This window comes from Canis lupus, chromosome 10 (genome assembly GCF_011100685.1).
Source record: "Canis lupus familiaris isolate Mischka breed German Shepherd chromosome 10, alternate assembly UU_Cfam_GSD_1.0, whole genome shotgun sequence".
Classification (NCBI taxonomy): domain Eukaryota; kingdom Metazoa; phylum Chordata; class Mammalia; order Carnivora; family Canidae; genus Canis; species Canis lupus.
Window position 1 is genome coordinate 50,189,737 of NC_049231.1, and position 14,702 is coordinate 50,204,438.

Here is a 14,702-nt window from a genome sequence, read left to right on the forward strand (position 1 = left end):
CTTTAACAGTCTAGACAGAGCTCCTCATTCCTTTTTTATGACAGCGTGGTGTCCCTTTTTATGGAAGCCCTGTGCTTTACTTAATCAGCCTCCTGTTGATGGACATAAAAGTTGTCTCTAATTTCCTGCTATTATAAAAAATGCTGCTGGACTGACCTTATATGTCAGTCATTTTACACATGTGCCAAGATCTCTGCGGCAGTGGGATGGCGGAGTCAACGGGGGTGCACAAAAATAATTTTGATGTATGTCATCAAATTGCCCCTTCTAGAGCTTCCATCAGCCTCTCCTCTACCAGTGGTGGATGATAGCTTGAACAGGTACTTTTTCGGCCATTTCCTCCGAATGTTAATTTTCGAAATCATGAGGTAGACTGCGAAAGATCACTATCAGGCTGTGGCATCCTCAGGGAAAATCTTTGGGGGCTGTTTTCTGGGATCTGGGCTTTCCAAGGTGTTCTCTGTGAGGAATGCCCTTTCTGGGGACTCTTCAGAGGCACACAATTTTGGGTCCATGGCTTTGAGTTGTGAACAAACTGCAGTGGTCCTGAGAGTGAGGAGTGAGTGGCATTCCTGGGTAGGTCTAAGAATGCCACCCTGGCAGTAGAAAGGGCTCTGGGAAGACTTGGGACCAAGCAGACTTTCCTGGAGGCATTTTGGGTTGGCACATGACTCCCTGAGCCTCTTGGCTTCCTCACCCCATGGTGGAGGGGATCCAGTTTACTTGGCAGCTGTTTGTTGGGCACTTAAGCAGAGTGGTGGGCCAGGTCCTCACCCTGGTTGCGGGGGACGGGCAGCAAACCAGTCACACTGAGCACTGCCACCCAAGGCTGTCGTGAAACCACGACACTGGCACTGAGCACTGGCATCCCACCCGTTCCCTGGGTTGCCTCTGCTGTAGGTAGCAGGAATGTGGTGGTCACAAGCCTGGAGTTTTCAGTGCTGTGTGCTATGTGGGGAGGTGGCAAGTAGAACCAAATAGTACAGGTTCCCCTGCCAAGTGGTGAGGTCTGGAGATAGGCTGACATAGGTGAGAGAACTCCAGAAGATGCCAGGACTAGACACGTCCAAGGATTTGCCCTGCTGCACCAATACATCTGCTTCCCACCTTAACTCTTTGCTTTCGTTGCTAGGTTATCCCTGATTCTGTTAAAAATACCATCAAAATGGAGAAAACCAATTATGGATACACAGAAATTAGGAGCTCATGAAAACGCTTTAAGCCACCTCATATATTTTTCCTCTTGGGTCGTTTGGCAGGGAATTCCTTCTTGATCTAAGAACTCATTACTCACAATGGGGCATGGGTGTGACTTTGTCCCTCATTTTAAATTCTGAAATTCTGGGAATTTGTCCCAAGTCTTGGGAGCTTTGCCTCCCCGACCACTAAACTACAGAAAATAAAACCAAAGGGGCAATTCATACTGTGACGATGATAGAATGCCTGTGTCTTTTCTCCAAAGGCTGTTTAACTTTATGAGACCCGTGTCGCTATTTATTTTCTTAGACTTGGACCACTCCTGTGCTGGGGCAGGGGTGGCTGGGTGAGTACAAGGCCATGTGTACCGGTTTCAGAGGGTCTACTACGTTCACTGGATCATCACTGCCCTGTTTTTCAGATGACTTTGGGAAATTGCTCCTGGCCGAGGCCCTCCTGGAGCAGTGTTTGAAGGAGAACCATGCCAAGATAAAAGACTCCATCCCTTTGCCTGAGAAGAATGAGCCAAAGATGAATGAAGCCAGAAACCATCTGAGTAGTATCCTTAACCACGGGAGGCTGTCTGTAAGTGGTCAGCCCCCTGCGCCTGGTGCCTCCTCTCTCCTCTCTGCCTGCTATCAGTTCTTCCCTGAGTCATGTGGTCATCTGAGCAGAAGTCTCCCTTAAGGGTTCAGTACAGTAGCCACTAGCCACATATGGTGCTTGAGCCCTTGAAATGGGGCCAGTCCAACCTGAGATGTGCTATAAGTATAAAACATACGCTGGAATCCAACGACTTAGCACAAAATGAAGGAGTTTAAGATGAGTAATTCTTTATATTGAGTATGTGTTAAGATGATAATATTTTGGATAAATTGGGTTAAATAACATATCTTAGGGGCGCGTGGGTGGCTCAGTTGCCTCTTATAAGCATCTGCCTTGGGCTCAGGTCATTGGGCTCCCTGCTCAGTGGAGCATCTGCTGCTCCCTCTCCCTCTCCCTCTCCCTCCCTCCCTCTGTGTGTGTGCGCTCTCTTTCTCAGATAAATAAATAAATCTTTTTTTTAAATAAATCTTTTTTTTTTTTAAAGATTTTATTTATTCATGATAGTCACAGAGCGAGAGGAAGAGAGGCAGAGACACAGGCAGAGGGAGAAGCAGGCTCCATGCACCGGGAGCCCGATGTGGGATTCGATCCCGGGTCTCCAGGATCGCGCCCTGGGCCAAAGGCAGGCGCCAAACCGCTGCGCCACCCAGGGATCCCTAAATAAATCTTTAAAAATATTTATTGACACTAATTTTACCTACTTTTGCCTTTTTTAAGGTGACTAGAGAATTTTACCAAAAAAATGTAAATTATACATGTAGTTTAAGTTTTATTAGACAGTGCTTGGTTGACCTAGCATGTGCTTGGTTCTGGGCCCTTTGGGGGAGTCTGAGGGAAATAAGACTGCAGTGGGCCCATGATCTAGTTGGAAACAGGCAAACATGTGAAGTTGACAAAAGAGCTCAGTAACAGGGCAAGCTAGTTTAAATCTATGTGCATTTATTGAGCCCCTACTGTACAGAAGGCACCAAGGAGAGATACGGAGGGAAGTATAGTCAGCTCTCTCCACACCTTTGCTACTCCGACCGTGGTCTACCACCTGCAGTATGGGCATCCTCTGGGGAATGTAAAATCTGGATCAGAATCATCATTTTAAGATGCTCTCCAGTGATTTATGTGCACATTAAAGTTGAGACTGATCTGGATTATTATCCTGAGCTATAATAGAGGTGTGGGTATATCGTCAGAGACCTAAAGAGGATGTGATTTTTTCAAGGGATGTTCCAAAGTAATATATTTACTGACTTAAACATTTGTGGTGACCAAATGCCCAAGGCAGTGTACTCTGAGGGCACTAAAGATAAATCTCACCTGGACCCTGCCCCCAGTTGGTTGCAGGTTTACTGAGAAAAGAAGTCCTATTGGCAAATTGTCCTAGGTGGACTGTGACCATTGCCACAGGAGTAGTCTACATGAGGAAGCAAGTTCAGGGGGCTACTCCCTAGGGTGAGGTGGGGAGTCAACCCAGGGTACTGGTAGTACTAGAATTGGATTCTTTCCAGGCAGGAGGTGGGGGGTAATTGACATATAGAGATAGGCTAGGACATTCCAGGAAGGAAGGAATATATCATTTAATGGTTCCTCTTATCAGATTTTCATTAAAGTATGTCAATCAGCAAGAGCAAAAGGGAATGGTGAGAAATTAGATTATAGAGGTACCTTGGGGCCAATAAGCAAGGACTGAAATACCAAGAGATGTGGGGCTTTTTCTGTGGAGGAAATGTACGGAAAATTTAAGGATATCCCCTTCAGACTCCTTAACAGGGATTGTTGTAGCCCTGAGAGGTTTTGTGTTACCTTAAACCAGCCATTTGACTGGAGCATGTCCCCTGACCTCTTAGGTCCTCCAGTCTCTCATCTGCCAATCAGAAGGGCTAGACTTGATCATTAGGTCCCAAGCTTTTCCTGCCAAAACCCCTTTTAATTTTCTTTCTTTTCCAGACTCCATTAAATATTTTAAAAAAAAATTTTTTTACAGTAAAACGACTCAGGCTTATTGTTAAAAAGTCATTAAGTAAACAAGTAGTTTGAATAATAAGTAGAAGTTCTTGTTTGCCACCCTCACCCCCAGAGTTCGGTGCTGGTCACCATTTGGTATGTGTCCCACATGCTTTTGTGTGTGCGTTAATGAACATACATATAGGGCTTTCTTTTCTCATTAGAGTAGGAGGATCCATGTTTGATGAGAACTTTCACTTGGAGCTCTCCCCATGCCAGTACTTCATTCTTTGCATGGGCTGAATAACATCCACATATATTATCATGAAAACTGTTTGTATGTCAAATCACATTTACAAATTACACATTTTACCATGTTTTATTAATCAGAAGACCTTACACGGGCACCAATAACTCTGAGATAGTCACGATTATTCAGGCCAAAGCCAAAAACTTGATGCTGATTAGGCACAATAAAATATTAAAAGTAGTTTGTGGGATTCTCTATCTTACCCCAAAGGCCAGAGTGTGGCTGGGGGGATGGTCTCTCCTGGCCTCAGATGAAGCCCCAGCTGCAGTGCCTAGTATACTGTGTAGCTCTGATGAGATAGGGAGGAGATGTGGGCAAGGTGGGTCCTGAGGCCCATCCTCAGGGCAGTTTGGAATCTCCTCCCCATGATCTCTAAGATCCTATCTAGCTCATTTCTAAACTTTTGCTGTAACATCAGCTCTACCCCTTCCCCCAGCCCGAGTACCAGGCATTGTAACATCTCATTGGTCCTCTCAGTAACCTGCTGGGGGAGTTACTGCTATCTACATTTTCCAGGTGAAGAAACAGACCTAGGAAAGGTTAGTCACTCAGCCAACATCCTGCCAATTCTGCCCCGTAAGGACATTAAAACAAAACAAAAGCAAAAACAAACCACAAAACCCAACAACAACCAAAAATCCAACAGCAAGAAGACTGTACCATCTTTTATTATCGCTCCATAAAAGAGAAAACATCTCGACACCCAAAAGCAAGACAGATATGCTTTCAGGATTAAGGGAAGCTCGTTAAGTAGTTAAATTTAGCATCTGAAGCATTCACATTGTCCTTAATTTTTTCCCCAGCTTGATGGAAGCTCTGTTGTGAGTGGCCATTGGTCCAGCAGGAACCTCTACGAGCTACACTATGTCATCACACCCTGAAGTGTGTCCTTTTGAGCCTAGCTGGCCTTCTCCACATTTATAGTGGATCAGGATGATAATAATAATAATAATAATGACTCATGCCCTGTATTTATCTGACTCCTTTCTAAAGAAAAGTTAAAAGCTCTCCTCTGGACCTGTATAACTCTGATGCTTTTGGCATTGCTGTGAGGGGAGCGGGAGGGGTGGGTGTCACTCTCCCGCCCTCACCAATAGTGAAAATGAACCTGAGCAGTAAGAAAATGTGCCTGTGGCTTGAAACCAATATGGGGAACAGCAGAGTCTTTGCCCAGTTAGAGGAGACCCGTGGACCACCAGGCTCTGGGAGTGTGTAATCTATAGCCATGGCGGAGGGCATAGGTGGCCTTTTTGGGGAGACTAGAAAATGCACTCGAAAAATTCAGCCTTTGAAGGTTAACCAATAGTCAGAGCAGGTCAGGCCTACAGGGGCTGAGTGGGTCCACTTGGTAGAGGCATTATAGGAGTTCAGCAACAGAAAGAGCCCCCTGGTACTCAAGGGGTGCTTACTTCTAGGAAGAGGTGGGCCCGAGCATGTTCCCAAAGGATGGAAGAGGATCTGGATAGACCAAGGGGAAGGGGGAGATTATTCCAGATAGGGAGCTGTCTTTGAGCAAAAGCAAGGGGAAAATATGTATTTACAATGACCAAAAATACCAGTGCACACACATGGAACCAGTAGGCACTCATGAGAGAATTTCAGTGAGAGCCGTGGTATAGACCACAGGCTGTAGGTTTGGGGAGCAAGGAGATGTCACAAGCACTTGAGGGTCAGGGAAGGCTTCCCGGAAGAGGGTCTTAGGCAAGTGGTCATGGCTCCGTGAGCCTGGGGGCGGTGGCGGGGTTCATTCCAGAGGCAGAGATGGGGTGGAGGCTTTGCGGCAGGAGCCTGCTAATGTGTTTTTTGTCTTTTTAGCCACAGTACCTGTGTGAAGCCATGCTGATCCAGGGCAAGCTGCATTATGTGGAGGGCTCGTACCGAGATGCCATCAGCATGTACGCTCGGGCTGGGATTGATGACATGTCCATGGAGAACAAGCCACTCTATCAGATGAGGCTGTTGGCGGAGGCCTTTGTCATCAAAGGTAGGTATGGGCACCAGCCATCGCTCCCCATCACCATGTTCAGCTCCTTCCACTCTGGCCCCCATGAGCCAGGAACAGGTGGCAACTGTAGGGGAGTAGATGCTGTGTTGACAGTTGGCCTACAGGCCAAGGTCCCAGATATGTAGCCCCTAATAGTGCTCAGGGTGCTGACCCTCCAGGTAGATATCAGAAGACTCAGGTTCTCACCTTGGCTCTGTCAGTAACTAGTCACCCAACTGCACGTCCTTGGGCAAGTTACCACATCACCTTTCCTGGCCTCAGTTGACTTAATGTGTGAAACAGAGTTGAAATAGCTGCCCTCACAGGGTTACCCCAACCAAGAGGAATCAGTTGGGTAACAAGGTTGAGAAAGACTTGAAAAATCTGCTGTCCTGTTGTCAGATTGGTGCTGGTGACTGGCGTTGGCTACCAGTCGGGTGCTTCCTGGGATAGAACAGCCTGTCACTCCCCAGGTATTTGTGGGCACCTACAGGTGGCACAGGGAGGCAGTGCTGGCATCCAGTGATGGGCAGGTCAGCACCAGTTCCCAGAGTGAGTGGTGTTCTAGTGAGGCCCCAGGCATACAGGGTCATGATAACGGGGCTGTGGATGGTGGCTCCCTTGGGATACTATGTACTGCCATTGAGCTGAATTGAGCTGCCATTGAGCTGCCATTGAATACATGTTAGTAAAAGCCTGACCCCAGACCTTGTGCTTTTAGGCTCCTCCTTCCCCAGATCTATGAACCCTGGGATCATAGAGCCTGAGGAGCGGCCCTTGGTGGCGTGAGGTGTCCCAGGAGAACCTCTGCCCAGATTTTTGTCAGGAGTCTTAGATGATTGGTCATTTCCTTATTCCAGCACCAGCCAGTTCCCAGAGAAAAGTCTAGACAGGCTTATGGCCATATGGGGATTGGGTGCCTGAGATGGTAGAGTGTTTGTCACCTTCTCTATCGTAGATGGGGACATTCTTTCCATCCTATATATGGGTAAACTGGGGCCTATAGAGGCCTTGCCCAGAGTTGCTCAGAGATTTGTGGTGAAACCAGGATTGGAAACTCCACTCTGTCTTCTTAGGGGATTGACTGACATCTGTACAGAGCACGGCCTCCTTTGACCGTGGCTCTTACTCAAGGGCTATTTGTCCACCCCTGGGTCTCTTTCCCTTTTGAGAGACTGTCCATGTCATTCCAGGAAGTCTGCCAAGATTGTCACCCTGGACAGATGCCACACCAGAGTGTGGGAGGGAGGTGGCCATCGGGGATGATCCAGTATGTAGGGTCTTCTCCCTTTGCCCTCTGGTCCCTTTTTCTGTGCCCCAGCCTAGGCCAGTTTTAGGGGTGTTCTTCATTTAGCTTTTGGGTCTTTTGGGCCTCTTGAAAGCCACTCTGCCATGGACTCCCCAAACCTAACACCCTTCCTTGGGGGCCCTTTCCAGCACTTTCTCCTATAGCCCTGGCTCTACCTCCTGCTCCCTGTCTCCTGCTCTCTACTCTTTCCAGCACGCCTCCGGCTTGGGGGAACACAGTCCTGGTGGTCAGAGGTCCTGCAGGGGAGGTAAGGAGCCAAGAGCCGCCGGTGTGCGCTGCTCGCTCGTAGCCTGCGCTAGCTCCCCGCCTCTCACTGACTGCTCGTGGCTCCCACTTGCCTGCCTCCTGTCTGCTTGTCCTCACTGTCCTGTTGCAGCGACGGTGCCCTGCTGCTTGGCATGTTGAATTTCACCTGACCCTGTGTGTGCTTGAGATCATGCATGTGGCCTCCAGGGTGTGCATGATGTTGATTCTCCTGGGTTTGGGGGGACCCAGTGGGTCTCCCCATGTGGAGAGTCGGGGATGGGGATGGCTGGTCGTGGGGTTGTCTTAATCTACTGGGCTGCCATAACAAAATACTGCAGACAGGGCGACGCAAACAGCAGAGATTTATTTCTCAGAGTTCTGGAGCCTGGGAAGTCCAGGATTGAGGTCCCAGCAGGTTCGGTGTCTGTGAGGGCTCTCTTCGTGGGTTGCACATGGCCACCTTCTCGCTGTGACCTCACGTGTCTTTCCTCCATCTCTCTCTGTCCTCTTCTTATAAAGCCACCAATCTCATCATAAAGCCCCCTCCCTCATGACCTCATCTAACCCGAATTACTTCCTGAAGGCACCGTCTCTAGACATTGAGGGTTAGGGCTATGTACCACATGTGAGTCGGGGGGTGGGGTGGGTGGATGCAAACGTTCAGTGCATGGAAAGGATGGTGGTGTGTGAAGGCCATGGAATTCACAGAATGTTAATAGTTATTAGTCTCTTGCTCTGGACCAGATATAACCTGACCTCAATGAATCTACACAATAACCCTGAGTAGGTATTCTCTTCATTCCTTTGTTATAAGATGAGGAGTTAAGATTTTATTTATTTATTCACGAGAGATACAAGAGAGAGGCAGAGACACAGGCAGAGGGAGAAGCAGGCTCCATGCAGGGAGCCTGACCTGGGACTCGATCCCGGGTCTCCAGGATCACGCCCTGGGCTGAAGGCAGATGCTCAACCGCTGAACCACCCAGGCGTCCCCAATGAGGAGTTACAGTTGATGAGGTGAAGGGACTCTGGATTTCACTGGAAATGGCAGAGCTGGGATTTGAACCTGGGCAGCCAGAGCTCATCACACCCCATGGTAGTGCTGCTCTGAACCCTAGACTGAGGTAAATCATAAAAGCAGTTTAGACCAGTCCCTCGTGTTCCAGACGTGGAAGCCAAGACTGGAACTTACCCAGGATGGCAGTCAGCTTGGATTTGAACTAGAATGCTCCACCAGAGGCAGCCTCTACAGGCTCTGTCTGTCTCCAGGTGACCTCCCTCAGGAGCTTGCCGCGCCTACTCCTAAGCACTGCCTGCTGGGCCATCATACAGTATATTTACTATTTTGCAATGGGTTGTGCTTCCTGGTTCCACCTTGCTACCATCCAGTGGGGCAGAGGGTTTCCTGGGCATACCTGGTGGGATGGAGGAGGATAGGGCCATGTGTCATGGGTGAGCCTGAGCTGGCCAGGCCTGGGAGCTCAGTGGGAGTACGTGTGTGTGGGTATCTCCAGCGTGGAGATCTGGTTCTTCTTAGGGGAGTTGGGAGGAGGCTTGAGGTCTCTTTACTCCCTAGCCCCCAAAAGACATAAAAATACATTCAATTCACCTACTTTCCCCGTCAGGGCAGAGGGACCTGTCAATGAGTCCTTCCAAGGCATCATTTACAAGGACTAGGCCTTCCTCTGAAGTCAGGAGGATGTGGATTAGACCAGAAGATGCTTTCTGATTCTCAGGGAGGGCCCTAGACACCTATGGAGGAACTTGAGAGAAGGAGCACTTGCAGCAGTCCTGGGTCTCTTTTGCCTGGACTACAGAAATGATATTTGCACATGTGTGTGTACTGCATGGGGCTTACACCACCCTCCACCTTGTGAAAGGTGTTTCCTCTTCATCCCTACTCTGTAAGGTGGGAGGCAGTTGTTATGCCCACTCTATGGATGAAGAAACTGAGGCTTGCCCAAGGCTGTGCCACCTCTAAGTAGCAGGGTTGAGGTTGATGGCCAGGTGGTTAGCTCTCCAGCTTGTGTCCTACCTGTGACAGAGGACCCCACCTGAGGAGCAGATTACAGTTAGCACCAAGATGGGTTCACGGAGAAAAGGAGAGTGCGGGTGGTGTAGGAGCCCCAAGAAAGGGGAAGAGGACAGGAGGCAGTCACTGCAGAAACCAGGCCCCAACCAGGAGGGACGATGCTTAATGGGCATCATCCTTCTGTCCTTCTGTCCATGAGGGTTGCCCACAAGGGGACCTAACCGGGCCTTGGTTAGATAGGGGGCTTCAGCCTCTCCTGGCCTCCGTTCGCCTTGGGTTGACTAGGAGCTGCAGCCAGCGGTGAAGCCCTGTACCACTGTCCCACGGGTCCACTTAGTGTAGATGCAACCCTGGGCAGTGGTGTTCAGAAAACTTCCTCTTATACATCGACAGCAGTTTCCTTGGTCTGGGGTGGCAGCTCTGCCGCTCTCCCACCCTGGTCCCCAGACCCCACAGTGGCTCCCCTGTGACTTCTACCGGCAGCCCCCTTCCCTCGCCCCTGACCAAGGATGGCAGACCAGGGGAGAGAGAGCCTTGGGGAATAAATATTCCCAGCCCGTTCCAAGTACAGTTAGTAGATACCTGTTTTATTTTTAAGATTTATTTATTTATTTGAGAGAGAGAGCATGATCACACAAAGGTGAGCATGGGATGGTGGGGAGGCAGAGGGATGGGGCAAGAGACACTCAAGGAGACTCCATGCTGAGCGAGGACCCTGACGTGGGGCTCAATCTCATGGCCTTGAGATCAAGGCCTGAGGCGCCCAATGTGGGGCTTGATCTCAGGACCCTGAAATCAAGACCTGAAGTGAAACCATGAGTCGAATGCCATCCAGATACCAATTTTTCATGGTGTTGCCTCCTTACCATCATGGTTTGTGTGAGGGAACATCTTCCATTTACTTCATTTTTTTTTTAAGATTTATTTATATATTTATTGAGAGAGAGAGAGAGGCAGAGACACAGGCAGAGGGAGAAGAAGGCTCCATGCAGGGAACCTGACGTGGGACTCGATCCCAGGTCCCCAGGATCCTACCCCAGGCTGCAGGCGGCACTAAACCCCTGTGCCACTGGGGCTGCCCCATTTACTTCATATTAAAAAGTAATCAAGAGTGATATGGTTTCGAGGCCCTTCTCAGAAAGTCTGTTTGCAGTGCCGCCCACCCTCCTGAAGCCCTTACAGAGCCTACGTGTTTGATTCTGTGTGCTCATGGCTGCCAGCCCTGTCTCCCCACTGAACTTGATGCCCGTGGGGAACAGGTGGTCATTTCTTCTGCACCCCTAGTCTTCTCTCCCTGTTCTCCCTTTCTGGAGCCATTCACAATCCAGCTGGATGAGGTCTGCTCCTGGCATCCAATGTGATCTACAGTTCTGTCCCTTTGCCTTTTCCTGAGCCATTACTCTTGCCCAACATGTCCTTTTTTATTGACTATGCACAGAGATAGCCCTAACACTCCTTGCAGGTGCAGTTCAGGTGCTTCCTCCACCAGGAGCCTTCCTTTGGTTATAGCTGCAGCCTATAGCATCCTCTTCCTCTTTCCAGCTCATTTGGACCTTGACCCAGTCTCCCCAGTTAGAAGTCAGTATGTTCTTCTGCTAGGCATCTAGCCTCTGGTCCTTATACCTCTCCAGGTCCCCGGCCCATGTCTTCCAGGAGAAAGTAAAATTTGCTAGCAGTTGATTCAGCAAGCACCTGCCAGCAATGGCAAGATGAACAGTTAGGGTCCTTTCCCTTTAGGGAGTAGCAGTCAGGTGAGCAAAGCCTTCTGCTGGTGTGATGTGGCTCTGGGAGAAGCAGCTGCTCTGGAGGAGGAGTTAAGCCTGCAGTAGCTATGGCCAGACTGGTGATGAGTCACAAGCTACCTGGTGCCACTCTTTTCTGTCCAGTCCCTGAACAGACAGGTTATAGTGTCAGTGGAGTCTACCATTTGGAAAAATCGGGAAATGGAAACACCCCAGAGGTGGCCGGTCTGTAGCTTATTTCTGTGGCCTGCTGGGGGCAGGACAGTGAACTTCCTGCCTGGCCATGGTGCCCCAGCCATGCGGCTGCCCCCAGTTCTGTTCTGTGGGGAGCTCTGCCTTGACACCTGAGAGGGGCATTTGCAAAGTCCCTACTAGGGCTGTAGCATCTTAGCCCACTTCCAAATGGGGGTAACCTGGGATCACCACAAGAGTTGAGCAGTATGAGGCCTTGTTTTCCAGGTTTGGGGTCTGTCTGGCTCTAATGCTCTCCAGAACAAACCTACTAATAATAAGCCTTTGGACTCCATGGATAAGAAACTAGTGCCAGAGATTTTATTGACTCAAAACAGTTGGCTCTAGAAGTTTCTGTCTCTGCAGGAAGCCTCAGGTCCCCTCTCAGCCCCCAGCCCTCAGTTTGGTGGGTAGGCAGTGGACTGGGCTAGACGGTACTCACACCTTTATCCCCAAGCTGCATCTGGCTCCGTAGCAGCACATGAGAGCTACAGCATAGGGTTCTTGTGAGATCCTGGGGCATCAGGCCTTTCCCAGGCCCCAACCTTAGCTCTTGATAGGTTCTGGTCTTCCTGTCTTCTTTGGCACTGCCTTCAGCAGGAGCAGAGAATTTCCAATCCTGGGGTGCCAGGGTGGCTCAATCATTAAGCGTCTGACTCTTATAACAGCACAGGTCTTGATCTCAGGGTTGTAAGTTCAAGCCCTGTGCTGGACATGGAGCCTACTTAAAAAGGGAAAGAATTTCCAACCTGATTATCTCATTTGACCCTCAGCCACCTCAGATTGTTGTCTGCAAGCAAAACAGTCCCTTAGCAAAGCTGCATTTTCCAGAGGGATTGTCAGGAGTGAGGTTTGCCCTTTTTGTAGGCCTTATTGTGAACCCTAAGAAGTATCCAACATAGGCTAATATCCTGAAGTGTTCTTACCAGATGCCCTAAAACTCTAGCCTTCACCTTAAGACAAAATAGGCTGTGTTTCAATGGGTACTACTGCTGCTGTGTATGTAGAATTCCTGTTTCTTAGTTGGGAGATGAGAGATCTCTCATATCTGACATTAACTCAACCAAGTCTTACACTTCAGAAATTGTCCCCTCTGTGACATCATGCTTCTGGGGATCAGTTTCCATATAATCAGACTTAGGATTATAATGCCAAAAATGCTGCTCCAGCTAGCTGGAAAAGCAACAAAAAATGGAGGGAGGCATTGGGAACATGTGCACCCATATAACTAGAAAGTCATTGGGGGTAGGTAGCATCAGGCATAGCTGGATCTGGGGGCTCCTTATGTTGATGTCTTTCTCAGTAGCTCCAGATTTACATGGTTCTGTGCATAGCACTTAGAACTACAGGAGGAGAGAGGGCCTCATTGACCTGGCTTGGTCTCATGCCTACCCTAGAACCAATTACACTGACTAGCATCTAGGTTTCTGGGTTAGTCCCAGGGGTGGGGTTTCTCCACCTGAATCTTGGGGACTGGATTGAAGGAATGGTTCCTCGAAGGCAAATCAGTGTGCTGTGACCAAGTAGGTGAAAGTACGGAGGACAGAATCCCAGCACTTAGTCAGCAGTGACTCCCCTCGAGTTATACCGGTAGTGACTAAATCAGGATTTGAACTCGGCTCTCTCTGACTTCAGTGTGTGGGGTCATCCCTGTTGCCCAAAAAGTACTAGTCAGATTGAACCACTTTGTTTCAGCAGAGAGGGAGGGGAATGAGCCCTAAGCTAGCTGTGGAGCGTTTCTAGGTTAGCCTGGAAGTGAAGCTGAACTTAAGGAATCATCTGCAGATGAGGTGCCTTCCAGGTGATGGAAAAGCCCAGAGTGAAGCCCCAGGAGACATGGAGGTGACTTGTTGAGAGTGGGGTGTGATCACACCTTCTTGGAGCAAAAGGGGGAGCGGGTGTGGGACTGACTGGGAAATGAAGGGGGGATTGAGAGTCTTGCAATAAAGCTCAAGATGTCTCTTTACTGGTGTTCTAGAACTTTCACCCAGGTAGCCGTGCTTTGATGGGCATGCAGGAGCTTTAGGGCCTGCACTATGGACATCTCAGGCTCACCCAGCTCAGTCCCACCAGCCACAGTATCTTCAGCCACCTCTCAGAGGGCTGTTTTACGGCCAACAGCTGCCTCTCCCCTTGGGGTTGTGTCATTTCCGTTTCTCTGGCGCCAGCTCAGTGTGGTCACATGTGAGAGAGGAATGACCCCCCATGTCTCCAGCTACGAGTCCTGCCCTTTTTCCCTCTGGCTCACAGCCCAGCACCAGGGAAGCTGCAGTCCATGCTGTGGACAGGCCCGCTGGCTGACCAGTGGAAGACAGGCCTGGCTGTTAAGAAAAATCGCCTCATTTCTCCCAAAATACCCCAGCTAGGTGCTAAATGGTGAAGGGGCCATGGAAAGTAACAATGTTAACACAAAACAAAAACCATTTAGCAGCTCTAAGAATTATGATCCACAAATTCTCTTCTCACCCCTCGAGTTTTTGTTTTTCTGTTCTTTTTCGGTTAGTGCAACCCCACACTATTCTGCTCTTACCTGAGAACTTGTGGCTTTATTAGAATCTTTGAAAATAAAGACACCAGGCTTCTCCTAGGGCAGGGCATAGTGGCATATTTGGTTTCGGGGTTTTGTTTTGTTTTGTTTTTTAAGTCCTGGTATGGCAGGAATTAGCTGTTGATTTTGGCTTCTTTTGCAAAGGGGCGTGGGTTGCTCGCCTTGTGGTGAAGCACGTCAGCACTCTTGGTACTACTGTCCTGCGCCCAGACTGCAGTCTACGGAGCGAGGGCCTGGCTGGCCTCCAGGGAGAGAGGAATGGATGGAGAGCCTCTTAAAAGAGGCAGGGCATGTTTTATGTGTGCATACCTGGCCTGCACTGAGTGCCTTCCTGGGCTAGGGGGTATGGAATGCAGGCAGGGCTTTGAGGGGTGCATTTGAGGCACCAGCACCTGGCAGGGTGGATGGCTATAACTCAGCCATCAGGTTTGCATGTGAAAAGGTGGGCCACCAGAGGCTGGCCGAAAGTCTGAGATTTGGGAATCCCTGGGGGTCCCAGCAGGTAGAGGGAGACACAGGGAGACTGGGCTGAGTCAGCAGACAGTGTTGAAGCCAGAAG

General features: G+C 49.4%; 1 protein-coding gene across 7 annotated transcripts in view; it reads left to right on the plus strand.

Annotated features, from left to right (window-relative positions):
- The window catches only part of TTC7A (tetratricopeptide repeat domain 7A), a 144,891-nt gene that overhangs the window by 35,889 nt on the left and 94,300 nt on the right, over positions 1–14,702 (plus strand). For 6 of the 7 annotated variants that reach the window (XM_038551218.1, XM_038551220.1, XM_038551223.1 and 3 more), the window contains exons 2-3: positions 1,619–1,782; positions 5,867–6,035. In XM_038551218.1, coding sequence (XP_038407146.1) covers positions 1,619–1,782; positions 5,867–6,035 — 333 coding nt within the window. Of the gene's footprint in view, positions 1–1,618; positions 1,783–4,854; positions 4,934–5,866; positions 6,036–14,702 lie in introns of those variants that run through there. The other variant, XM_038551224.1, reaches the window with a different exon arrangement.